General features: G+C 42.5%; 1 protein-coding gene across 1 annotated transcript in view; it reads left to right on the top strand.

The window, feature by feature from the left end:
• Positions 1-11,094, top strand: part of dpep2 (dipeptidase 2) — a 63,866-nt gene extending 52,772 nt beyond the window's left edge. The window contains exon 11 of the mRNA XM_080187026.1: positions 10,324-11,094. Coding sequence (XP_080043152.1) covers positions 10,324-10,518 — 195 coding nt within the window. The 3' untranslated portion in view covers positions 10,519-11,094. The remainder of the gene's footprint in view (positions 1-10,323) is intronic.
• Positions 11,095-26,507: the final 15,413 nt, after the last annotated feature.

Below are 26,507 nucleotides of genomic sequence, written 5' to 3'. Positions count from 1 at the left end.
GTCAAAGGGCATGTCAAAGGTCAGGAGGGGGACACATCAGTTGGGTCTCAAAGCCAATGACCTGTGTTGGAGAGTGGGTGGAGCAACATGCCACCAGTGAGGGGTGGGGCCCCAATGTCCATGGGGTGAGGGAGGGGTCTCCCAATGCACTCTGAGATTGGGGCGCCCTTGAGAAATGGTGCCCGAGCACTCAGAAACCGGGCTCACCAGCATATTTAAGCTCCGCCCCCAGCGCCTTAGTACTGACGTGAAACCCCCAACTCTCAAAAAGAATGACTGAGTGTGGGAAGATTGCAGTGTGGAGCGTGCCTGAGAGACTGGCGAGAATCATTCCTTTATCATCACTGGTATGACACTTAGAAATGTTTTGGGAGAATCTTCCCCAGGATATCCATTTCTCTCTCCTCAGATGCTGCCTTATCTCCTCAGCATCTCCCCTTCTATTTTTATTTGAACTGTGGACCCTTGAGAACAGCTGTGAAGTAGCTGGTTGCACAAAATGGAAAACAGACAAATAGCAATTCCACATCTATTAATTCGTGCAGAATGGTTTTAATGGGGAATTTTAAATTTCATTTAGATTGGGATGAACAGTCCAGTACAAGTCAGAAAGTTAGTGGATTTCTGGAATGTACCCGGAATGTCTTTCTGAGAAAATTGGGGGGATGATAACGTTGTGATACTTCATTGGTCTTGTAATCCAGAGGCCCAGACTAATGTTCTGGAAATGTGAGTTCAGATCTCACCATGGCAGCTGGAGGCATTTACATTGAATGAATTAATAAATGCGGAACTAATGATCAACAGTGACCATGAAACTACCAGATTGCAGTTAAAAATCTGACTAGTTCACTAAAAACCCTCAAGAGAGAAAATCTGTCAAATTAGGATGAATAAAACCATGATTTTGTGGGCTTTCAACTATACCGATATTAATTAAACAAGAGATGGGAAAGGGGATAAAGAAATGTAGTTATCATACCGTGTAGAGAAAACTCCTTTTAACTTGATTTGATTTGATTTATTGTTGTCACATGTATTGGGATTCAGTGAAAAATATTGTTTCTTGTGTGCTATACGGACAATACATACTGTTCATAGAGTACACAAAGTGGCACCGTAGCACAGTGGATCACACTGCTGCCTCACAGCGCCAGGGACCCAGGTTTGATTCCCAGCTTGGGTCACTGTCTGTGCGGAGTCTGCAGGTTCTCCCCGTGTCTGTACGTCCAGCTGCTCCAGTTTCCCCCCACAGTCCAAAAGACATGCTGGTTAGGTGCATTGGCCAGGCTAAATGCTCCCTCAGTGTATCCGATCAGGTGCTGGAGTGTGACAGTTTTCACAGTGACTTCATTGCTTACTTGTGACACTAATAAATAAACTTAAATATAAGGGAGAAGGAAAGGAGAGGGTGCAGAATGTAGTGTTACAGGCATAGCTAAAATGTAGAGAAAGGTCATTGTAGAGAGGTGGATCCATGTAAAAGTCTGATGGCAGCAGGGAAGAAGCCATTCCTGAGTTGGTTGATACTCAGATTTTTGTATCTTTATCCTGATGAAAGAAGGTGAAAGAGAGAATGTCTGGGGTGCGTGAGTTCCTTGATTATGTTGACTGCTTTTTCGAGGCAGTGGGAAGTGTAGACAGAGTCAATGGATGGGAGGCTGGTTTGCTTAGTAGACTGGCTTTATAGTTTCTTGTGGTCTTGTCAGAGCAGGAGCTATGCCAAGATGTGGTACATCCGGAAAGGATGCTTTCGATGGTGCATCGGTAAAAATGTCCTTTCGCATGGGAAGATTCACTATTGGAACTAGTGCTAGGAATGAACCAGTTAAAAGAAGTAAAAGTAGGGGAACGCCTAGGAAACAGTGACGATAATATAAAGCACTGGAAGATGACAATGGAAATGGATATGGGTTTGACAAAACCAGTGTAATTGAGAAAAGATGATGTTGTGGGGATGAGCATAGAATCTGGGAAAATAAAAACAAACAACCACATTGGCAAAGAACAAATAGACCAACAATGGGAAATATTTTAAAAAGATGTCTGTAATACAGGAAAGATATATTCCACTAAAAGGAAAGAACAAACTAAATACTAATGAGCTTCTAGTGATGAATAAGGACATAAACGAACAATTGAGGGTAAAGAAAGAGACATGCATTAAATTTACAGACAGGAGAGGAGTACATGAAGTAAGAGAATACAAAGAGATTAGGAGAGAAGGCAAAAAGGAATTAAGAAGCACGCACTTAGTTTTAGTTCCAACTCTTTTAGCTATCACAATGACCTGACATTTTATGAAATACTGTACAGTGCAGGGTAAGTTACCAGTCACCCAGGTTAATGATATCCCTGTCCTCCAGTAGCTAGCTGAACCATATGGCCCTGTATCTGCTGGCCCTCCAGCCAGCCTCTGCTCTTCTGCTTGCTCAGCCAGGTCACCAACTCCAAATTACCTCCAGGACAGGGCTGTGGCCTTGGTTTGGCGTGTAGTCATGACCTTGAAGTGGTGCAGGCCATCTGAGTGGTGAGACACGTCTTGGAGCCAGTCAGGCTGGCACAGTGGAGTTAATCAGGGAGGTTGCTGGGATCCAGGCTGGTGTCTACCAGTGCAAGCCCTGCGGCAGCCAGATGTTATCCCAGTTTCCTGACTCAAAAAAACACTCCCAGCTCAGATATGATCAATCTTTCTTCCTAAATGTGAGTATTATCTCATCTATCTGCCAGCTCTCTGGCACTACACCTTTTTGTTTAACTATTAAGTCGATGTAGTTATGCCTCTGCTATCTCTAAGATGGTGGCGGAGCGAGGTGAATTCTTGCAAGCTGTGCTCAGCATACCTTCTGATTCTATCTCTTACTCTCATTCCTACAATTCAATTACCTCCACCTTTAGCTAGTAGATGTGCAGTAATAACCCCACCACACTAAATTGAAGATCGAGATTATGGCAGTGGGAAACATTCAAGAAAGTTCTCTCCTTTCAAATGGCTCCAAAATGAAAACGTCATTAGGAAGTGTTCTAAATGGGATATCTGTAACCATGTTGTGATGCAGGAAGTGCAAAGACCAATTTACAGCAAACTCCCACAAACAAATTGATAATAATCAGATAACTGTTTTTGTAATGTTGAATGAGGGCTGAATATAGTTGCCTTGGTTCTTTTCCATCCACCCAAGCAGACAGCTGGGATCTCAGTTTCATGTTTGATCCAAAAGATAGCAACTTCCAAACCCACAACCGCGATCATCTGAAAGGACAAGGGCGGCAAACACCTGGGGGTGCCACCACCTGCCAGTGCCCCTCCGAGACACACACCATCCTGGAAATGTAGCACCGCTCCTTCACTGTCACTGGGTCAAAATCCTGGAATGCATTCCCTAACAGCACTCTAGGTGCACCTACACCTCAGGGATTGCAGCAGTTCAGGAAGGTAGCTCACCACCACCTTCTCAAGGGCAATTAGGGATGGGCAATAAACTCTGGCATAGACAGCAATGTCCAGCTCCCACAAATGATTTTTTTAAAAACCTCCAACAGCGCAACGCTTTGCAGTATACTGCATTTGAGCATCAGCCACAGTTTTTGCTTCAACTTGGGGTGGGACCTTGTGACTGCGAGACAAGAATCTAAATAATTAAACACAATTGACACAAAATCAACACATTTTAAATCATGTTAAGTGATCAAGATAATATAGTTAAGAAGTAATCCCCTTAAGAACTTATAATGCTGAATTGTCAATGAAAATAAGGAAATGGCAGACATTTAACATTTAAAGTCCTGCCATGTTAAATGGCTGCCATAAACTTTGTTTCAGTCTTTACAGTACAGGAAGAGGTCAGCACCCTATTGAATCAGAGACAGGGACTTGTCAAAATTAATGTCAGGAGAAAGAAAGTAACAATACTCAGGAGTGGCAAATCTGCAGATGGATCCAGTTGGATTTTTACCAGGGTTTAAAGGAAGGAGGTGGGGATATTGTCGTTACCCCAAACATAACCTTCTAAAGTTCTCTCTATTTGGGAACTGGTCCTTTAGATTGGAAAATTAAGCATATCATTCCACTATTTAAGAAAAATGAGAGAAAACAGGGAATTTTAGACAGTTGCTTTACACCTATTGTCAGGAACCCTCTGGAATCTATTATTAAGGGTTGGATGACTGAACACCTTGACATTTTTCAGCTGATTAAGAAGAGCCAAGATAAGTTTGTAAAGGATTAGTCATCCCCATGCTGCTGGTTATGTGAACTTGCGGGAAGCAGTTGAGAAAATCTGGTATAGAGTCTATTAGCTAAAGGTGGAGGAAATTGAATCGTAGGAAAATGATTAACCTGGTTAGGAAATTGGCTGTGATTCTGGAGACAGGAAGTAGGGCTAATGGGTAGGTAATCTTATTAAAAGGATGTGACTAGCAGTTTTCCACAAGGATATGTTTTGGGGCCTCATTGTATTTGTCAACAACTCGGATAATGGAATGTACCGTATTTCAATTAGTGGAAGGCACAAAGGTTTGCCACGTTGCTAACAATGCAGATAAATGCATAAAATTATAGAAATATTGACTGAGTGGATGAGCAAAACTCCAGCTTGATTTCAATATAGACAAACACGTGGTTATCTACTTCAGATTTAAATAGGAATGAACAGGATTCTTTCCAAATTGTGAAAAATTAGAAGCCATTGAGGTCCCAAGGAACCGGGAGGTCCAGTAATATGGATCATAAAAATGACACAAACAGGATATAGAAAATGGTTAAAAGATCTAATAGAATACTAATGGAATATCTGCAAGGGGAAAAATGATCATGCTTCAGCAATGCAAGGCCCTGGTCGCTGCACTTTGAGAAATTCTGGGCTCCACACTTTAGGAGAAATATACTGATCTTGGAGATTTACTAAACGTTATTTGGTCTCCAAAGGTTAAATTATGAGGTGAGATTGTGAGAGATTTACTCATAAATTGTTCCTAGGATAAAGAGTCTGTCGGTGGGAGGATAAAGTGTTTCTCTGCAGAACCACACAGTACAGGTTCTCAGACTGAGCTTTGTGCAAGGAAGTTACTGCAGCTGACTCCCCAGCCAGAAATTTACTGCATCAAGCATCCTCCCTACAGCCTCACCCATCCACAGGATGTGGGGATCTATATCCAGCAGGAGCTGAGGAAACTCCTCCATCAGGTTTGAACTCTGTTTCTGCATGTAGAACACTCTTGGGAACTTAGAAGACTAAGAGGTGACTTGATTGAAGTTTTCAAGGTATTAAGAAGAACCAATAGTTTCTCTCTAGATACCCTTTTTCGTTGGTTGGGGAGCCTAGGGGTGGGATTTTCCAGCTGCGATTGCCCTGAAACTGAAAAATCCTGCCCGAGGTCAGCAGACCTTTCCATCGTCCACCCCTTGCCCGCTCTGATTTCCGTGGCGGGTAGAATGGGAAAATTCATCCCTAGGGCTAGGGAGCATTGAGTCAGACCTTTCAGGAGTGAGTGTAGGAAAAATACAAATGCTGAAGGAAGTTCGGAATCCCCTCTCTCCACAAATGTCAATTGATGTTTGATCAAATGGATTGATTTTTTTTTGAACCAAAGATATTAAGGGATGTTGGACAAAGGGAATTGGGTTGCAGATCAAGCTATGATCTCAGGAAAAGGTGGATAGGCTGAGGGGCTAAATTGTCAACTCTTGTTCCTATTTTCTGACATGTCCTAATGAAAAAAGTGGGTCATTTGATTGCTTTCATGTAGATGCTACACCAGGAACTTTTTGTTCGAGAACTTCTGCGTGTCTATATTTTAGCAAATTAGTATGGTCTGTCAAAAAATGGGCCGGAATTTTACCATCCCGGCCACCATCAGAGTGGGTGAGGGGCAGTCCACGGAAAGGTCCGTTGGCCTTGGGCAGGATTTTACGGTTTCAGGATGAGCGAGGCCGTAACACTCCACCCGAGGCGTCTATTTGACCTAAAATATAAGAGAAAATTTAATTCAAGTTCTAGGTTAGAGTCATAGTGGTTGACGGCACAGAAAAAAGGTCCTTCGGCTCATTGCACCTGCACCAGTCAAAGACAAACGCCCAACCATTCTAATTCCATTTTCCAGCACTTGGTCTATAGCCTTATATTCCTTGGCGTCACAAGTTTATATCTAAATACTTATATATTGTGAGGATCTTTGTCTCCACCACCCTTTCAGGCAGTGAGTTCCAGGCTCCCAAAACCCTCAGCATGAAAAAGTTTTTCCTCACATCCCCTCTAAACCTCCTACCCCTTACATTAAATCTATGACCTCCCCACCCCAGTCATTGATTCCCCCACCAAGGGGAAAAGTTTCTTCCTGTCTGCTCTCTCTCTGTCTCTCATAATTTTATACATCGCAATCATGTGTCCCCTCAAGTTTTATTGATTGATGTTAAAAACTCCCCACTTCAGCATGGTTTATACATTACATTTTGTCTGAGGACAATATTTGACCTGCACTCAAGTCTGAGAGTGGCTTGGGTGACTTCCAACCGTACACCCCTTTATCTGATGGTGGGGACTGTCCCAAGGATGGTGTGGTTGGGAATCAGAAGCTCACTGAATAGAAACTGGTTGGGTGAACCAGTACAGCTCCAGTACCACGCCATTATCCTGCTGGGATGTGTTCAACAATGTGATCCAATTCATGGGGGTTTAAGTCATGTGTTAACCAATTAATTGCATATATTGGTCTAGACAGGGTGTTATATAGGAGCAGCAAAGTGGCACAGTGGTTAGTACTGCAGCTGCACATCACCAGAGACCCATGCTCAATTCTGGCCTCAGGTTACTATCTGTGTGGTGTTTGCATATTCTCCCCATGTCTGCATGGGTTTCAAAGAAGAACAAAGATCAACACAGCACAAGAAACAGGCCGTTCGGCCCTACAAGCCTGCGCCACCCTTTTTAACAGTCAGTGAGTGCCTCATTCCAATCCTTCCACCTACGACTTTTGTCTACACCTCTTGGACTCCGCAATAAAGGTGTGCAAATTTAGAGAATTATATGTGTGCCAGATTAAGGGAGGTCTAATTTAGGGACAATTTGTTAACACCAATCAGCCTAAAAGCACGTTTTTGGGGTGTGGGAGGGAACTGGAGCACCTGGAGAAAACCCACACAAGCACGGGGAGGATGTGCAAACTCCCACAGACACCGACCCAAGTCGGAGATCCGACCCAGGTCCATGTATCTGCACAGCAAACAGTGATAGTCACTGAGCTGTCATGTTGCCCGTCAGTTGGTCCAGTTTAAGCGTACACTAACGACGCAAAGCACTAGGCAACTCTCGAAGCAACATCCAAGAGCAGCCCTTGCACGCCCCACCGCGTGTATGCCCCTTGTTGGCCAACAAGGCAGACCGAATCACCTCTGGATGTAAAAAAAAGACATCAATAAACATACACAGCTTATACAGACATTCACGGAAGATCCCCAGAAGCTCAAGCGTAAGAGACAGGTAGGTGAGCCATAAAATACATTGGACGGCCCATAGATAACCAGCCATGGATATCTAAGGAAATAAAGGAGGGTATCAAATTGAAAGAAAATGCATACAAAATGGCAAAGATTTGTGGGAACCTAGAGGATTGGAACATCTTTAAAGGTCAGCAAAAAGCCACGAAGAAAGCTACAAAGAAAAGTAAGATGGATTCTGAGAGTAAAGTAGCTCAGAATATAAAAACAAATGCAAAAGTTTCTACAAATATATAAAATGAAAAAGAATGGCCAATAGTAAACATTGGTCCTTCAGAGGGCGAGAATGGGAATGTAATAACCGGAAATGAGAAAATGGCTGAGGCATTGAACAGTTATTTTGTGTCTGTCTTCACAATGGAAGACCACAAATAACATGCCAAAAATTGATGACAGGAAGGCAATGGCAGGCGAGAACGTAAAAACAATCATTATCACGAAAGAGGTAGTGTTGGGCAATTTGATGGGGTTAAAAGTCTTCTGATGGAATGCATCCAAGGGTACTAAAAGAGATGGTGGGAGAAATAGTAAATGCACTAGTGGTAATTTACCAAAATTCGCTGGACTCTGGGGTGGTTCCCACAGATTGGAAAACAGCAAATGTGACACCACTGTTTAAAAAAGGAGGTAGACAAAAGGTGGATAATTATACGCTGGTTAGCTTAACTTCTGTAGCAGGGAAAATGCTTGAATCTATCATCAAGGAAGAAATAGCGAGACATCTGGATATAAATTGTCCCATTGGTAAGACGCAACGTGGATTCATGAAGGGAAGGTCATGTTTGACTAACTTGGTCGAATTCTTTGAGAACATTACATGTAGATGTGGTGTATCTGGATTTCCAGAAGGCATTTGACAAGGTGCCGCACCAAAGATTTCTAATAAGATAAAGGTGCACGGTGTTCCAGGTAATGTGTTAGCACGGATAAAGGATTGGTTAACTAACAGAAAGCAAAGAGTGGGGATAAATGGGTGTTTTTCTGGTTGGCGATCAGTGACTCGTGGAATGCCTAAGGGATCAGTGTTGGGACTGCAATTGTTTACGATTTAAATAGATGATTTAGAGTTGGGGACCAAATGTAGTGTCTCAAAATTCACAGATGACACTAAGGTGAGTTGCAGAGCAAATGTGCATAGGATGCTGAAAGTCTGCAAAGGGATAGAAATAGTCTAAATGAATGGGTGAGGGTCTGGCAGATGGAGTACAATGTTGGTAAATGTGAGATCATCCATTTTGGTAGGAATAACAGCAAAATGGACTATTATTTAAATCATAAAAAATGGCAGCATGCTGCTGTGCAGAGGGACCTGGGTGTCCTTGTGCAGGACTAGAGGACACAGCCTCAAGGTAAGCGGGGGGGTGCAGTCTAGATCAGAATTGAGGAGGAGCTTCTTCACTCAAAGGGTGGTGAATCTCTGGAATTCTCTGCCCATTGAAGTGGTGGAGGCTACCTCACTAAATATATTGAAGTCACGAGTAGATAGGTTTTTGACAGACAAGGGAATTAAGGGTTATGGGGAGAAAGCGGGAAAGTGGAACTGATCCACTTCAGATCAGCCATGATCTTATTGAATGGCGGGGCAGGCTCAAAGGGCTAGACGGCCCACTCCTGCTCCTATTTCTTATGTTCTTATGAATCTCAAGGGGTTGGTTTGGAGGTGCAGCAGGTAATTAAGAAGGCAAATGGAATTTTGTCCTTTATTGCTAGAGGGATGGAGTTTAAAAACAGCGAGGTTATGTTGCAGCTGTATAAGGTGCTGGTGAGGCCATACCTGGTGTACTGTGTACAGTTTTGGTCTCCTTACTTGAGAAAGGATATACTGGCATTGGAGGGGATGCAGAGGAAATGCACTAGGTTGATTCTGGAGTTGAGGGGGTTGACTTATGAGGAGACAGAGTAGATGGGGGCTATATTCATTGGAATTCAGAAGAATGAAGTGAGATCTTATAGAAACATATAAGATTATGAAGGGAATAGATTAGATAGAAGCGGGGAAGTTGCTTCCACTGGCAGGTGAAAACTAGAACCAAGGGGCATAGCCTCAAAATATGGAGAAGCAGGTTTAGGACTGAGTTGAGGAGGAACTTCTTCACACAAAGGGTTGTGAATCTGTGGAATTCCCTGCCCAGTGAAGCAGTTGAAGCTACCTCATTGAATGTTTTTAAGGCAAGGATAGATAAATTTTGAATAGTAAAGGAATTAAGGATTATGGTGAGTGGGTGGATAAGTGGAGCTGAGTCCACGAAAAGATTAACCATGGTCTACTTGATTGGTGGAGCAGACTCAAGGGGTAAAATGTTCTATTCCTGCTCCTAGTTCTTATGTTCTTATAATCCACCAGGGCAAGCAGCCAGTACCTCAGTTTAACATCTTATCTAAAAGAAAGGCACTTTGTACAAAGACAGTCTGCCAATATTGTACTATGCCCTCACATTTTGTGTTGAGATTTAAATTGATGCTTTTTGGACGTAATGCTTAAGGCTTAGCTGTCTCCCAGTGTTGCCAGAATTAGTCTTTAATGTTAAAAAAGATAATTATGGACAGGATTTTCCAAGCGTTCTTCCCACTGGGATCTTCCAGCCCCGCCGATGGCGATCACCTGCCACGGGCTCCTTGGCGGTGAGGATGTGAGTATGGGGAAACCCCATTAACTGCGGGGGCAATGGAAGATCCTGCTATGGTGGCGGGCACAAAATCCCACCAAATTGTCATGATGTCCATTCTGCTGAAATGAGCAAACAACATTTGAACATTCCAAATAGCTTCAAGGATAGAAATCAAAAAATAAACTTCATCTTGCTAACACCATTATTTATTTTGAACAGGTGAAGGCGAAACTGAAGCATGTTACAGCCAGTGAAAAGGAGATTCCCTTGAAAGAGATTGCTAACAAGGCCTGTCGCTTGAATCTCAAGGAACCATTCCCAGTTCCCAGTATAGGACATTCACTCAGCAAAACCATGTATCCCGTTTTGTCCATTATCTGCACAATCATGCTCTACAACATTCTTCTTATTTAACTGGAGAGTGAATCTGGCCCAAGATCATTCAGCTGCAAAGCTATCTCCAAACAATTATGCAGCTGGGACAATAACAACCTCGTACGTTCACACAGTGATAATTGATGGAGATAAATTAACTTCCGTCCCAGCATAAAATGGATGACTTTGAATTAATTTCTGACTTCCAGAATGAGATGTGATCTTTGACAAAATTGAACACAACTGTTTCTGGGACCATAAACTGGCTTGTTTATTCTTCGCATTTCTGACCAAACTGGATATTCTTATAAGTATTCTAATAAATAGAGGTGGCGTTCGAGTCATTGCGCCAGTCATTAAGGACTCAATATTAGAGGTAAAATCCCTTGACAAGAATTGGGTTGAAGGTTTGTGTTTTTCCTTCATCTCTACCACATTTCTACTTTAGGTCTTTAAGACATTGTTAAATCCCACCTCTTTAATCAAACCTTTGGTCATTTGATCTAATCTCTCCATATATGGCTTGATGTTTATTTTATTATGTGCCTGTGAAATACCTTACATATTTTATTACTTTAAAGATGCCATATAAATTGTTGTTTGTACCAAGAATAAGTATCGTCATGAGCTGCTTGCTTCTGTTTTGTGTCTTTTTCATCTGCCTATTGTCATTTTTTTTAATGAGTACACTATTGCAAAAAACATTTGAAACCCTTAACAATCATACTTATTTTGCCTATGGAGTCAACCATTTTAAGAAGCAAAAAACCTTCCCCTTTTCCTATGTCACTTGTATCTCTGCTCCACGCATCCAAATTAAGGAGGGAAGCAGGTTGGTGATCAGGGTTAAGACCCCTGACAAGGCTGTTCAAGGTAACTTGGGGTCTTTGATTTTTTCCCTTTCTGTGAGACAATATTTAGCACCATCTCATGGCTGCATGGCATTGATAGGGAACTCAGTTCACGTAAGAGGGAACATGGGAGTTGCACATGAACTTGTACCCCTGTCACTGGACAATGCATTGAGCTGCATTTCAACAATGTCATCCACTTAAACTGCAACTCCATGAAGGAAGAAGAAGAGATGAAGGAAGAAGAAGAGATGAAGTCTGTTGCAACATTGCCCATTGGCCAAATGGCCGTCACCAACCAGTCTTCTTTCTTCTGTGTGGCTTTAGGAGCAGATGCTGTTGTCACATTTTAATTTCAGGTTCGCTGACCAGACCAATGCTAGACTAGAGAGCAGGTATAACTCCAGGATCTCGCCTTCAGGAGTAAGATGTTATCAAATGCTCCATGGTTTGGTCAGGATCACCACAGTCGCAGCCGATGGTGTTTTGAAATGTCACTTGTATATCAGGTAGCCACATAGGCCATATCCTGTCCATGTTCTATTGAGGGTTGACCACATGCACCAAGGGAGATTAAAGCCTGGTTATTGAGATGTTGGATCGGAGACAAAGGCCAAAGTTTTCAGGCCCTCCTGCTGATGGATCTTCTGGTTCTGCCGAAGTCAATGGGCACTTGAATGATCTGTCATGTCTGGGGTGGACGGGGGGGCGGATTCTGCCAGGATGGGATAGGAAAGTTTCAGCCAGTGGGATTTTCTTTGCCTCCATGGTGTATTTCGTGGTGGTAGAGGTGGCCTGCTATTGGCCGATGGTGAGATCTTCTGGTCCCATTGCTGTCAATGGGGTTTCCCATTGTATACACCACCCCCATTGCCGGGAAACCCATGGTGGGGGTTTGCCATTGGCAGGACCAGAAGATCCCACTGGCAAGAATGACTGGTAAAGCCTGGCTAATGCGCTTACTTGGGAGTTTCAGTGTTTTCTGTGTAAGCTTTCCTCCAGGTTTCATCAATGTAATGGAGTTGGAAATGTTCATTCTGAGTCTAGGTTGGGTTTTGTTGAGACACGTGGTGAGTTGAGTGGGATATTGAAGCTCTCTATGGATGAGAAGGTTCACGTTGCTGCTGATTCATGTTATTTTCTCTGCACAATGCTGAGTCCTGTCAAACGGAGGGAGAGACAATATTTAAGTGAACTGACAGCCCCTGAACTGGAGTTGCTTTCAGAGTTCCAAAGATTATCCTCATCACTGAGTGAAGTCGTGTGTCTGAATTTGGTGTGATCATTTGAGGTTCACACAGGTGCACAGTACTCAGCTGTAGAGAAGATCAGAGCTACGGCACGAGCTCCAGCTTGTGGGATCAAGCTTGTAGATGATGTTACTGAGCATATTGAAGTGCTGACCTCATCTCGTAGGTGGACTTCACCCATCTGTGGCTGAGAAATGCCCACAGCAGCTGGCGTTGCCTGGCACTTGTCTGGCAGCTGCAACAATAGTTTGAGCATCAGTCCATGTTTCCACACAGTATTGCAGGCTGAGGGAAGATTGATGAAAGTGGCTCAAGCCTTGTGCTTGTGATGAAAACCAGCCTCAATGTTTGTAGTGATAGCAAGGGCTTGTCCACAGCGAGCGTACTGGGGCCTAAAACCAATCTACTCCTAGAATCATAGAATGTACAGCACGGAAACTGGCCCTTCAGCCCAAACTGGTCTATGACAACCAAAAAGCCCATCTAAGTTAACCCCCTTTGCCTATTGAATCAGAGAATGTACAGCATGAAGACAGGCTCTTGGGGAGGGATGAACCTGTAATAGGGCTAATTCTTAAAAGAATGAGTCACTCCAGACTAGAGGTTGCACAGAGTAGTGAATAAGGTCCCCAGAGACATTTATTTAGGAATTAATAATCCATGACACATCTGTTTCAACTGTGGTTCAAGTGGTAGCGCACTCTCCTTCCTCTCAGTTATAGGGCTCCAAGTGCAAGACTTTCACAGAAGCACACAACTCTAAAATGATCTTCCCGTGCAGTACTGCGGGCGTGCCACACTGCTGGAGGTGCCATCTTTCTACTGAGATGTCAAATTCAAATCAGCATCACAAAAGCAGATCATCTGGTCATTATCACTTTGCTGTTTGAGAAAGCTTGCTGTGTGCAAATTGACTGCCACGTTTCTTACATTACAACAGTGACTGCACTTCAGAAGCATTCCTCTGGCTGCAAAATGCTTTAGGACGTTCTGAGGTCATATAAATGTGAGTCTTTTTTACATTGGTCAATGTTACTCTGCATAAAGGCATTGTTCAGCCAATTCCAACATTTCAGCATTCCATAAAAACTGTCATCGCTTGAGGCACATCCACATATCGCAAAGTGCCTCAAGATCATTTTATTTGTGAACACGTAGAGTGCTTACAAGATGCAATGATGTCCACTGCAGAGCGAATAAGAAGAACAATTCACAGTATATTGCTGTATTATATGTAGTTGAACATATAGCTGGTCTCATATGTGGTTGCTTTAGATTTTTTTTCCATGCCAAACAATAAATACTATTTCAACAGACAATGTGCTCCTTATGAACAGAAACATGATGATGTGCACAATGCTCAGTATAGATGGTAGCAGGTCAAACACTTTTTAAAGCATTTAATTGTGCACCAGAAATAGTACAAGATTATATCATACATTTATCTCACTGAATAAACAACTCTATAAAAGACCACAAAGTAAAAACATTCTGTGTGTCAAGATTGCCTGAAAACCAGCCAGTTTGAGTATCCGATCTGTCCACTTAAAACAAGCCTTGATTGCCTGGATAGAGTGGGCGTGCGGAAGAAGTTTCTGTTATGAGGAGAGACTAAGATCTGAGGGCACAGCCTCTGAATAAGGAGGCGACCTTTTAGAACCAAGATGAGGAGGAATTTCTTCAGCCAGAGGGTGGTGAATCTATGGAATTCACTGCCAAGTCATTGAGTACATTTAAGACAGAATTAGATAGGTTCTTGAGTGGTAAAGGGATTAAAAGGCTACGGGGAAAAAGTGAGAGAATGGGATTGAGAAACTTGTCAGCCATGATTGAATACTGGAAAAAACTTGAAGGGTCGAGTGGCCTCATTCTGGTCCTATATCATATGGTCCCTTTACATATCTTAATGAGAGGCCTTATAGACAATAATTTTCGATATAAAGCATGGCTTCACAACAGTATGTTGAATTCTTTTGTCCAACATTGATATGGACCCAAGAGGAGTTAGCCTCACATTATTCCTGAAAGGGCCTGCCCTCTTTGATCAGATGCTTGTTAAAAATCTTTCATCCATGTCCAAGTAGAGATGTAATCGGAGATAATTGGAGCTCCTTGTTGAGAGATTTACCACAGTTAGTGTCAGATGTAAAGGCTTGATAAATTAGTGCACAAAATCTGGGAAGATAACAGCCTAGTGATCAATGGAAACTGCATTAATCATTTTTTAATTCTTGGATAAGGGAAAGTAACTTTTATTCCAGAGGGCTGACATCAGCCCTCAAATATAATTAAGAATAGAAAAGTGCAGGGACTCAAATTATAATATGTTACATAGAAATGAGATACTGGCGTTGAGAATTTTGGTCCAAATAACATGAATATTCTCTCAAGATTGACAATTCCCAGTAGGCGGTTATCAACCTGAAGTGGTTACAATAGTGCCAGTGGGTATTGTGGCACACTGTCTCTGAGCGAAAAGCTCTGTATTCGAGTCCTACCTGATGGCCAAGGAAGGAACATTCATAATGTGGCCAAACAGGTTGTATCAACCTGCAAAATCCTTCCAAACACGCTGATTGGCAGGCGGTAAGAGCAGGAGAGACTCCTGGTGAGTCTGATGTGGATGGGCACCCCTCAAGTTATAAGCCCCTGGTAGTCACCTTCTCTTTTGGGAATTACTAGTGCACCACTGGGTCTGTGACGACAAAAAAGATGATACTGCCTGTGCTACAACCTCTTTCCATTCCTTACAAAGAAGGATATTTAACTAGACATTCCTTCAACTGCTCTGGTGCAAGAAACAAGAAATTTGAGCTATAAACAAAATATCCTTTGCTCAAAGGGTTCCAAAATAGTTCCAAAACACGATTGCACACTATTTGCACTTGTGGCATTCCAAGCAGTAATAAACTACATGATATGTTGACAAATTAAAACCGCAGGTATAAGTTGAATTGAGTCTGCATTTACTAATCAGATATTTTCAGTATCTTCATCTTCAAAGTACATTTCAATTTCACTTCAAATCTGCGCCTAATTCAAATAATGTAGAATTAATATTGTTGATGTACGATGTAAAGTACCTTGTTTTCTTTTGTTACGTTTTCCAGCTTTGTTTATCAGTTTAAATGTGTAACTGACAGCCAAGAGTTTTCCTTTGTAAATGGTTTGCTTACTTTAATTGTACTCAGAGCCTCTCAATCTTTTCAAAAATGTTCAACTTTAGTTCCAATGCAGCTTTTTAAAGAGAGAAACCAAGAAAGGTTTGGTACTGAAGTTAGCAGATCTACAAGATAATGTTTCAGTTCTAGGGCAGTCACAGCAACAGCTGCAAAAAAGGGCAAAATCTTTAAACATCAATCAGTAACTCTCGCTTGCTCTTCTTATCATGAAAGCTTTTGGAAAGGTGGACAGTAAATGGCACAATGTTACAATAACAGTCGATAAGAGATCTATGAAAAAGCAATGCTCGGTCCAAGATACAAACTTTGAGGCAAATTAGGAGATGCTACACTATTCGAAAAGGGGAAGGTGATAGCCTTGTGGTATTATCGCTAGAATATTAATCCAGAAACTCAGCTAATGTTCTGGGGACCAGGGTTTGAATTCCACCATCTGCAATGAATCCACTGATGACCATGAAACCAGTAGTGCTTATTGGAAAACCCATCTAGTTCACTCATGTCCTTTAGGGAAGAAAATCTGCTGTCCTTACCTGGCCTGGACTAAATGTGACTTCAGAGCCACAGACTCTCAACAGCCCTTGGGCAACTTTGGATGTGTAATAAATGCTGACCAGCCAGCGATGCCCATATCCCAGGATTGAAGCAAAAAAAAAGATATGAACAAGAGTCATCCTAGATTTCGTTTTTTTTCCCCATGATCTGCCTGGCAGAGATGTGATTTTCCCAGGCTAAGAATTAATCCTGTAAAAACAAATTATGAAGATTAAATGTCTCTCCTTTTAGCTGCATTAATCTCAATCCTGCATTTCATATGATAATGTTTATTATGGCAATAACGTACATTTTGGCAAGTAGTATTTTTGAACAATTGCCACATGTTTGTTTTGAAAAATGATTTGATTGCAATGTTGGGATATAAAACGTATGTTCCATTTGTGCTGTCAAATGTGATTCTGTTATCTGTGCTTGGGGCAATGTATCTTCGTGAAATTTGAATACAAGGCACATAGTTGAGATTTTATATGTGATTCCATTTTACTTCATTTTGATTTGATTTATTATTGTCACATGTATACGTATACAGAGAAAAGTATTGTTTCTTGCATGAAGGGAACAGGGGAGTGCTGGGGTTGGGGGAAAGATGATAGGCAGAGGGATAATTGGCAGTGCGAGAGCTGGGGCCCAACATGGAAGGGATGCACACATGCATAGCAGAGTTGGGGAGGATCAAGTGTTGGTATGGCGTGAGCAGGAGGGAGTACCCAGACAACCAAGACTAGAGAAAGGGGGGGGCAAATGTAGTACAAGAGGGTTAAACAGATATTCATGGGGGATAGGGGGAAAGCAGTAGGGGGCAAGCAATGATGTACTGAAGGAGAGGGTGCAGGTGAATGCAGTGACAGGCCTTCATCATTTTCATTTTCAGCATCCTCCTCTGTTGTGGCTGGGGCTGATGGTCTTGCTGGGCCTCTGTCCAGGCCTGCTGGTGTCTGTAAGAGAGCAAAGAGCAATCAGAATACAGCATTGCATAGAAACATAGAATCCCTACAGTGCAAAAAAAGGCCCATCGGGCCTGTAGCAACAATCCCTTAACCTTGTAACTCCACACATTTATTCTGCTAATCCCCGGAGAATAAGGGGCAATTTAGCATAGACAATCAACCTAACCCGCACATCTTTAGACTGTGGGAGGAAACCGGGGCACCCAGAGGAAACCCATTCGGACACAGGGAGAATGTGCAAACTCCACACAGACAGTGACCCAAGGCCAGAATTGAATTCGGGTGCTGGCGCTGTGAGGAAGCAGTGTGAACCACTGTGCCCTGAATTTCAGGATGTAATTAAATCATGGACAGCTCATCCATCCTGGCTTGCTGGGAGAGGCCAATCTCTCGTTTGTCACAGGAGTGATCCCTGTTCTCCCCTACCAACTCAGTGGCATCTTCCTCGAACCCAGTTGGTGCCAGGATATCATCTGTGCCCCTCTGGTCAGGATCTCCCCCTCCCATTGTGTATGAGTTTGGCTTGCATGAAACAAGTGGGTGGAATATGATGGCACAGGATGGAGCAAAGTTGGGTAGCATGGACAAGCCCTCGCCAGTAAGTTTTGAACTTACTGTTAGCACATGATGATTGATGAGATGCTGGTGATATTAAAATATCCATTTGAAATTCGTTGCTGAAGTCTCCCCAATTAATGTTGGGAGAGATCCGAGAAGAGTGCAACCCTTTGAGTGTTTGATGCCATTATGAGAGTGTGAGTTTAGAGTGGGCTGAAGATTGACTTACCCTGACGGAGCTGATAAAATCATTCATCCACTTCCTGCAGTGCAGGCTTTTTCACTGGTGGCTGCCTGATGCGCAGACCTCCGTTGCAACTACCTTCCAGGCCAGCGAGGTGACGTTGGTGGACCTACTGGGATCATTCCTTGGGAAAAGGACATCGCAATGTTGGTGGACATCTCAGAAACAGAGCCTCAAAAGAGTGCCCTTCTTTAAGTTGTGTCATGGAACCTTTTATTCCCACTTAAAACAGATGGAACCTCAGTTGATCTAAAAGACGTAGGCCAGAATTTTCACCCGTGAGGTCGGAGAGATGGATCCATTAAGTCTGACAGTGCATATTCCTCTGATGTTTCAGCTAAGATTAAGTGCTAACATTTGTAGAATGAGGTTTGAACCCACAATTGTCTGACTCAGATATGAAATGGAAGCAAGCTGGGTATCCTCGGACATGGCCGTAAGTTTCATTCCTACCTGTATAAATGGGATTCTAACTTATTCTAATAGATGAGCATTTTGCAACTCAGTTTGTCTGCTCTGACTTTACACAATGACATTTCTCTATTCTCTGATATGTTTGGCATTCTGTAATGCAGAGAGAAGATTAGAGAGAAGAATAACTGACAACTCTTGTGATTCAGAATGAGCATCACCTACAACAGAATTGTCTTATATTTTATAGTTTATAATACAAATTGACACCCAATTCTCTTCCTTTATTTCCAAGGGTATTTGTGTCCTTGATGTTTAGAGAAAACCAAGTGTGGATGAGACAAAATTTTCTTCAATTCAATACTGGCATAACCATTTTGTTTTAAGTCTTACCAAAAGTTTAATGCTTCTAGATCTAATCCAATTCCCTCCACTCGTGCAGCTCAATTCAGAGACAAAATGCTATTAGACATATACAGTCCCAAGCTGAACATGACTGGAATTTTACCGGCACGCCCACCCCAATTGCGGGGGCAGGCGCAGCTCGGAGAACGGCATTCTCCGTCGGTCTCAGGCAGGATCGTCTGACCCTCAGGCGGACATGCCGGTAAAATTCTGCCCTGATTAGTGTCTTGTCATGACTGTTTTCTTCTGCCAAGACACTGCACATTTATATTTTTCCATCTCAACATTACTATTAATAATCCTGCCTTTATTACGTTGAGAATAGATTTCACACTCTACAGCTCACTCTTCCTTCTCCACAATCTTTAATTTGTAAGTCCATCGTTCTAGAATTCTCCTCCATATTTTCAGGACTCATGATTATTCCAGGCTCGGTCTCCTCCAAATCAACTTCAAAAAAATAACTAACTGCCAATTACATTGCCTCCTTATTTTCTCAGTCAGAATTCTCTACATAGATCCTACGTTTCTCTGTCACTGGATCAGTGCTTCATTCTACAGCATTCCATCCATTGCATCCTCACGTTCTACACATTTCCCCAAACAAAGAACAAAGAACAACACAGCACGGGAAACAGGCCCTTCAGCCCAATGAGCCTGCGCCATCATTTTAACATTGTGAGTTCCCTCTTCCACCCGTGACCCTTGTCTACGCTTATGGCACTCCACACTGGAAACCAGACTGAGGGGAGAATAATTCAGGGACAACTTGTTACACCAATCAGCCTAAGAGCACATCTTTGGGGTGTGGGAGGAAACCGGAGCACCCGGAGAAAATCCACGCAAGCACGGCGAGAATGCGCAAACTCCCACAGACACCGGCCCAAATTCATGTACCTGCACAGCAAACAGTGATAGTCACTGAGCTGTCGTGTTGCCCCTCTGCTTATTTCCTCTCCATCATTAGAAGTCTATTTAAAACCTCCCACTTTGACTACTTTATTTTTTCCCCTTTTCCCAGTTAGGGTTGCTGCTTCTAGTGCATTGGATATTTTTCTTTCCCCAAGAGAAGCTACATGTGAAAAATGGTGCTAACAATTAGCTGCGGTCGTTTGAGAAATGCAGCATTAAATGTTAAAAGGATTCAAGAAATTGTTCCTTTTACTGATAATTTCAAGCATGCAAGTGAGATTCACAAAGTTTAGTCAGTTATTTGTGGTTGTCAAGGGATTTATATTTTATATATTTTATTCAGTATTCAAATGTTGGTATAGCATTAAAAAATAAACATCTGGGCAATTTAACAAGGTTGTATGAATTCCAACTGAACAATACAAGCTTAAATAAACTTTGGCACCGGACTCTTCATTGAAGCAAGCTGATCAGTCAGTGTTAGATTTCATCCTACAACCATGTGTGAAATGATTAGTTTCAATGCCCACTGGATGTGTAAAGAAACTCTAATTCAATCAAAGAAGTCTGCCAATTGTCAGGAGATCGTGAGGACATGAAAAAATAAGAAAATCTAATAATTGGTCAGTGTTTTGATGGGTTCTGTGTTTTTTTTTAAACTGTGTAGTAGAAAAGGAAATTTGACTAGGTTTGTGGGGCTCATGCTTTAGATATGTTGATAAGCCTAGCAATACTGTAAATAGATTTTGCCTGAAGCAAGTTGGTAATGACAGACAGTCGAAAGAAGGAATCATAGAATCACTACAGTGCAGAAGGAGGCCATTTGGCCCATCAAGCCCCACCCAGGCCGTATCCCCATCACCCCACATATCTACCCTGCTAATCCCCTGATACTAGGGCCAATCAACCTAACTGTCACATCTTCGGACTGTGGAAACAAACAGGATCACCCAGAGGAAACCCACACAGACACAGGGAGAATGTGCAAACACTAGACAGTGACCCGAGGCTGGAATTGAACCCAGGTCCCTGGTGCTGTGAGGCAGCAGTGCGAACCACTCTGCCACACTGAGATGAGGTGTGAACTTCACAATTATGGCTAATAGATGGACTTACAAAATGAGTGGCTTCTGAGGAGGTTAGATCAGATATGGGAAGACTAAAAGGGAAAATCAGGATTAATTTTAACCTTTGCGAGGGATTACTTTGCCAGTGCTCTGACAAAGGATCACCCAGACTCGAAATACTGGCTCTCTCCTCTCCCAACAAATGCTGTCAGATCTGCTGAGATTTTCCAGCATTTTCTCTTTTATTTTTCAGATTCTAGCATCCACAGTATTTTGCTTTTATATTTGCAAGGGAGTTGTTTTGAGAACCAAGCCCACAGCAGGATGAGCTGTATGAACTCCCAGTAAACTATGTTTGTAAAAAAAACCTTGTTCAAAAGACCAGATGTTTTGCCTGATGTCAGAAGCAACCCCTAGGGATACCCTGGTATGGTTACTTAGTGAATTTTGCCATTAGTTTTTAAAAAGATTTAGGATGCTGTTTGGGGAGGATTAGTTCTGATCTTAGGGAGCTGGGTACTTTAAAGATACTGGGGGTGATCTTACCATTGTGCTTGGCCGGCTGATGGGCAGGATGAGCTGCTAAGATCGCAAGAGAGCCGAGAAATCAAGTTTGTGCCTGACCTCACCTCGTGATCTTACTGGCACTGGATATCCGGCAAGGTCAGCCTCACGCCCTTCTCTGGTGCGAGGCTGAGTAATTTATTAAACTGAAATAGTAATCTTACTTTACAGTGATTTAATGAGCTTGGGACAGAATTGCCTGTGCCTCACCGGGAGAGGCTCTCTCTGGCAAGGATCACAACTGGTTCCCCAGCAATGGAGACCAGTCGTAATGGCCTCAGTGGCAGAACCAGAGGCCACTAAGGCTCCAGGGCAGTTTGAGGACAGGGGAAGGTGTCCCTTTGACAGTTCCAGCCTGGCGCTGCCCACAGGGCATGCTGACACTGCCCACTGAATACCAAGAGGATGGAGTCAGAGAGGGTGGGACCAGGCTGGGGTGAGGGGGGGTGTGGAGCCAGTCCGTGGTTGGGAGGGCGGCGTGGGAGACCCACTGCCACTCTTCATCAAGGATCAGTGAGTGGAGGGAAGGGGACAATCAGGCTTGGCCACTGGGGCGAGGGGGGGTTGGTCAGCAATTGCAGATTGGGAGGGAGGGAGGTGGGAGTTGATCTGGGACGGGAGACAGGCGTCGTGGGGTTAAAGCAGTTTGGGTGAGTGCAGGGATCACGATAGGCTGCAGGCCCCCGTGGTAGCTGGGAAGGGTGCTATTTGAGAGGATGGTTGCCAGCAACTGAGGCTGAATGGCATGTTTCTGCTGCTGGAGACCTGCACATGCACAATGGTGCCCTCTGCTGCTCTCAGCCAGTATTCTGATGATTTAAGCTCTGCCTTCTTCCCAATAGGTGAGAAACCATTTGAGGCTCTTTTCTTCTTAAGCACATAGTAGAGCAGATTTGAACTTGCCCAAAAAAATGGATTGTAAACTCCTCCGTCTTCACGCCCATCCTGGACTTAGAATTAGTCCTCACCGTGTATAGATATTGATTTAGTCAAGTGTCTTTCCAGTTGACTTTCTTGTTGTGAATTTGATTGTTTAATGAACCTTTACTTTATTTAAAATGCTTAGAACATCCTTCTCTGGGTTTCACATCTTACATTATACCAAATTTAAAAATGCAGTTGAGAGCAGCTGTTTCAAGTTTTCGTCCTGGGATTTGGAATGTCCTGGCATTTAACAGCAGCTATGGTCTTAACATTCATTTCTGAAGGACTTTGCACCATCTAAGGATAGATAATTTGTATAAGCACATTTGCTCCATTTGAATCCCTAAATAATGAACACAATAACCTGAGCAGGTGTTCTAATCCCAGATCTAATACATTATACATGCAGCTTTGTTAGATCCACCTATTGTATCACGTATCAGATGCATATGGTCCTATGGATATTGAACTGATCAGCATTTCACCAGATTTAAGTATCCATCAAATTTATTTTTGAGTAGATTCATATCAATTTAAATCCAGTGTTCAGGTATGTTACATATGCTTTAGAAGTTTAATTAGAAAGTAAAAAGATCTGATAATAGTTGGAGCAAACGTATGCTCGTCATGACAGAAGGCTACATGAAGCATGAAAATCTCTCAATTGTCAATATATCAAAAGCTAGTAAGGCATTTAGGGGACATTTGGCAATATATTAGGAGCCAACAAGTCAGTGCAATGGTGCACTAACGATAAGTTCGTGTTGAGCCTCAAGCAGCCCTAAGGTGGCTCTCTGCTGATGTGGAAGAGATGGGTGTGTTTGCACTGGGAAATTGTCTGCTTGTTATACCTGCAATCAGAAAGGTGAATGTTAACCTTTACTGCAAGGGGACTGGAGTACAGAAATAAAGATGTCTTACTACAATTGTAGATTTTTGCTGTGATCACCTATCTGGAATACTATGTGCAGTTTTAATCTGCATACTTAGGGAATATACTTGCATTTCAGGCAACATAGGGAAGGTTCACTAAATTGGTCCTTGGCATGAGAGAGTTCCCTAAGATGAGAGCCAGATAGATGGCCAATCTTCTCTAGAGTTTGAAAGAATGATTATCTTACTGAAACATGCAAGATTTTACTGGGGCTTCCTCGCATAGATGCTGGTTGTTTTCACTAATTAGGAAATCTCAATCATGGGGACAGTATCAGGATAAGGACCGATCACATAATACTGAGATGAGGAGGAATTACTGCACAACTTTTGTGAATCTCTGCAATTCTCTACTCCAGCAGGCTTTGAATGCTCCATTCTTGAATATATTTAAGACCAAGGTAGACACTTTTGGTCTGTTGGGGTATCAAAACCATAGTGTTGAGGCCAAAGATTAGCTGCAATTGTACTAAATTGCAGACCATGCTCAGCTGGCCATATTGGTATATGCCAGCTCCTTTTTTTTGTGTTCTTTTGTGTCATAAATTTAACCCCCGGTAAATTGTACTTTCAATGGCTGGAAGTATGGTGACAGTTATGGTTTTATTTAAGCATAAGTGGGAGTTAATACATTACAATATTTGATTTATTGTCACATGCTGGGATACAGTGAAAAGTATTGCATCTTGCATGCTGTACAGGCAAAACGTATCTTTCCTAAATTACATAGCGTTGCAGTTACAGGTAGGGTGAAGAGAAAGATCAGCTTAACATATGATAGGACTATTCAAAACAGCAGAGAAAAAGCTAGTCTTTTGGTCCATGGTTTTAGACCTTTATCTTTTCCCAATGGAAGACGAGGTCTGAGGTTCATGGGGTCCTTGATTATGCTGGGTATTTTCCCGAGGCAGCAGAAAGTATAGACGGAGTCAATGGAAGACTGGTTTGCACAATGGACTGGATTATGTTCACAACCTTTTGTAGTTTCTTGGGGCCTTGATCACAGCAGGAGACATATCAAACTGTGATACGTCCAGATAGAATGAGCAGCAGTTTATAAAGAATTGAGGATTATCTGAAATTGTCCCTTGGATAGAATATATGATCCATTCGCTGTACCCTCCACACACATGCATTCACATCTCTCTGGTGTACTACCTGAAGAACTGTAGATTAATCCATGGCATCATATGCACAGGAAGTTCTGTTACAAAAATGAATACAGCAAACACTAGAAATCTAGAGCAACAAACAAAATGCTGGAAATATTCAGTTCAAGCTACTTAGTGGATATAAATAGAACTAATGTTTAAGATGGATGACCTTTGTTATCAATACAGCAAATACTGTGCTTAAGCACATATCTTAGGCATTGCTCATCTACTTTTCAGCTTTAGCACAAGCTTTTCCTGTGCTTTTTCTTTTCCATCAGCAATGATGCAATTCAGGACCTTGAGGGTAAGATCTTGAACTACAAACAAAATCTAGATTTTAAGATTTTTTCCTCAAGTTTAACTGATGAAAATGAAGACTAAGAAAACAAATGTATAAGCAAGCAACCTTAAATTCAAACTGCAATCTAGCAAAGTTTGATGTTTTTAAAAAATAGCAGAATGGAAAAAAAGGGGATTTATGTTTGATTATATTTCAGCAACTTACAAAGTTTGGTGCTTTCCAAAGTGACAGGAGCTAAGTCTGTAGATAGCTTTGCATTTCATCCCGTACCACTTCCCTCTTCTAATAGTGGTTTGTTTGCATTTAAGAAGTACACTGTGAAGTGCCTCATCTCAAGTGTCAAGTTATGAATTTTGCAGAACAATTCTTGCAAAACACTAAGGGTCATTTAACTTTGCAATGCCTAATTATTCTTCAATTTAAATCTTTTTGCAATCTTCATTTGCAGCTATTTCTCACTTTCAAGGATTGCCTTATGGTACAGGTTTGTGAAGTGAACACCTTACAGATATATCTAGCAGCTGGGGATGGGGTGGCAATGAGATGGAAAGGAAAGAGTCGCTCTATCTGACAGCAAACACAGACTGAAAGTCATTCCCGTATTTTTTTATTTTGGAAGTGAAGAGGCCAACTGAAAAAAAAATCACTCATCGTCTTTACCTGCAAAAAAGAGACACAAAAATGATTATTTTAATGATATTCTATGAATATCAGAACAACAATCCAACACTGTCCTCACAGCCTCCCCCCCGCCCCCGCTGGTGAAACATCAGACTGAAAGACCACCCAGGCTGGTTATCATTTTTCCATGATTAGGAAAAGGGAACTCGAAATTATACTTTTTAAAAAATTTCCTTTCCAGATAATGACGATTTCCTATCATTTGCTCTTAGAAACTGACATTGACCACAGCATTCCCAATTCTCTCTCCATGTCACAGCTGAAACATGAGGCGGGATCTTACCAGAAATTGGCAAAGTCTCAGGATCTGACTGAAAACCAGAATGTTGGCAGGCATTCTCGCCAGATCTTATAGCACTTTACCAAAAGAAAAAGCAGCAGGGGTGTGTTCCACACCGTCATTTTGAGGGCCGGGGGTGGGGGTGCTAACCACTCCGGCAAAGGGCTGCTCTAAGATTGGGGTGCCGTTTTTAAAGGGTGCCCCTATCTAAAGGAAAAAAAACATTTCCCACCCCAAAAGTCTCAAGGGCTCACCCCTCCCCCCCAACAACATGATCAACACCAGCAGCTTTTCTCACCACCATCTACCCTGCAATCAATGCAGGCACCTATCTCCCCCCAGCCACCCCTCCGTGATCAACACTGGCATATCTCCCCTTCCCCACCATGCAATCACTACTGGCATCAGCCTCTCTACCCCACCAGCAGTCATCGTGAGCACCTCCCTCTCTCTTCCCCGTGACAGAGAGCAGTGCCTGGACACTCCCTGACTATGTCCTTCTGGGGGGCTAGATTATGCCGCTTTATGCTCCTGGGGGATCACCGTGACAAGTTCACATCTGGGTGAATCTAATATAAAGCTCACTGATGAAATCCGGCTTGCGGGGGGAATAAATGGTGGGGGGCTGATAATTATATTTGAATTTATTAAAAGATTTGAATGTGGTCCTTTGTTGGCACCGTGCCATCTGTGAGATGCACAGAGAATCGCAGAATGCAATCTCTGTGAAGAGAATCATGTTTCCTGATTCTGTCTGAATTTTCAGCCTGCGTCGCTCCATCTGACAGCAAACACGGACTGAAAGT

The sequence above is a fragment of the Carcharhinus amblyrhynchos genome, chromosome 4 (genome assembly GCF_965287045.1).
Source record: "Carcharhinus amblyrhynchos chromosome 4, sCarAmb.v2.hapA, whole genome shotgun sequence".
In the NCBI taxonomy this organism is placed as follows: domain Eukaryota; kingdom Metazoa; phylum Chordata; class Chondrichthyes; order Carcharhiniformes; family Carcharhinidae; genus Carcharhinus; species Carcharhinus amblyrhynchos.
Note: the sequence above shows the minus strand (reverse complement) of the source record. Positions and strands in the feature narration are given on the sequence as shown.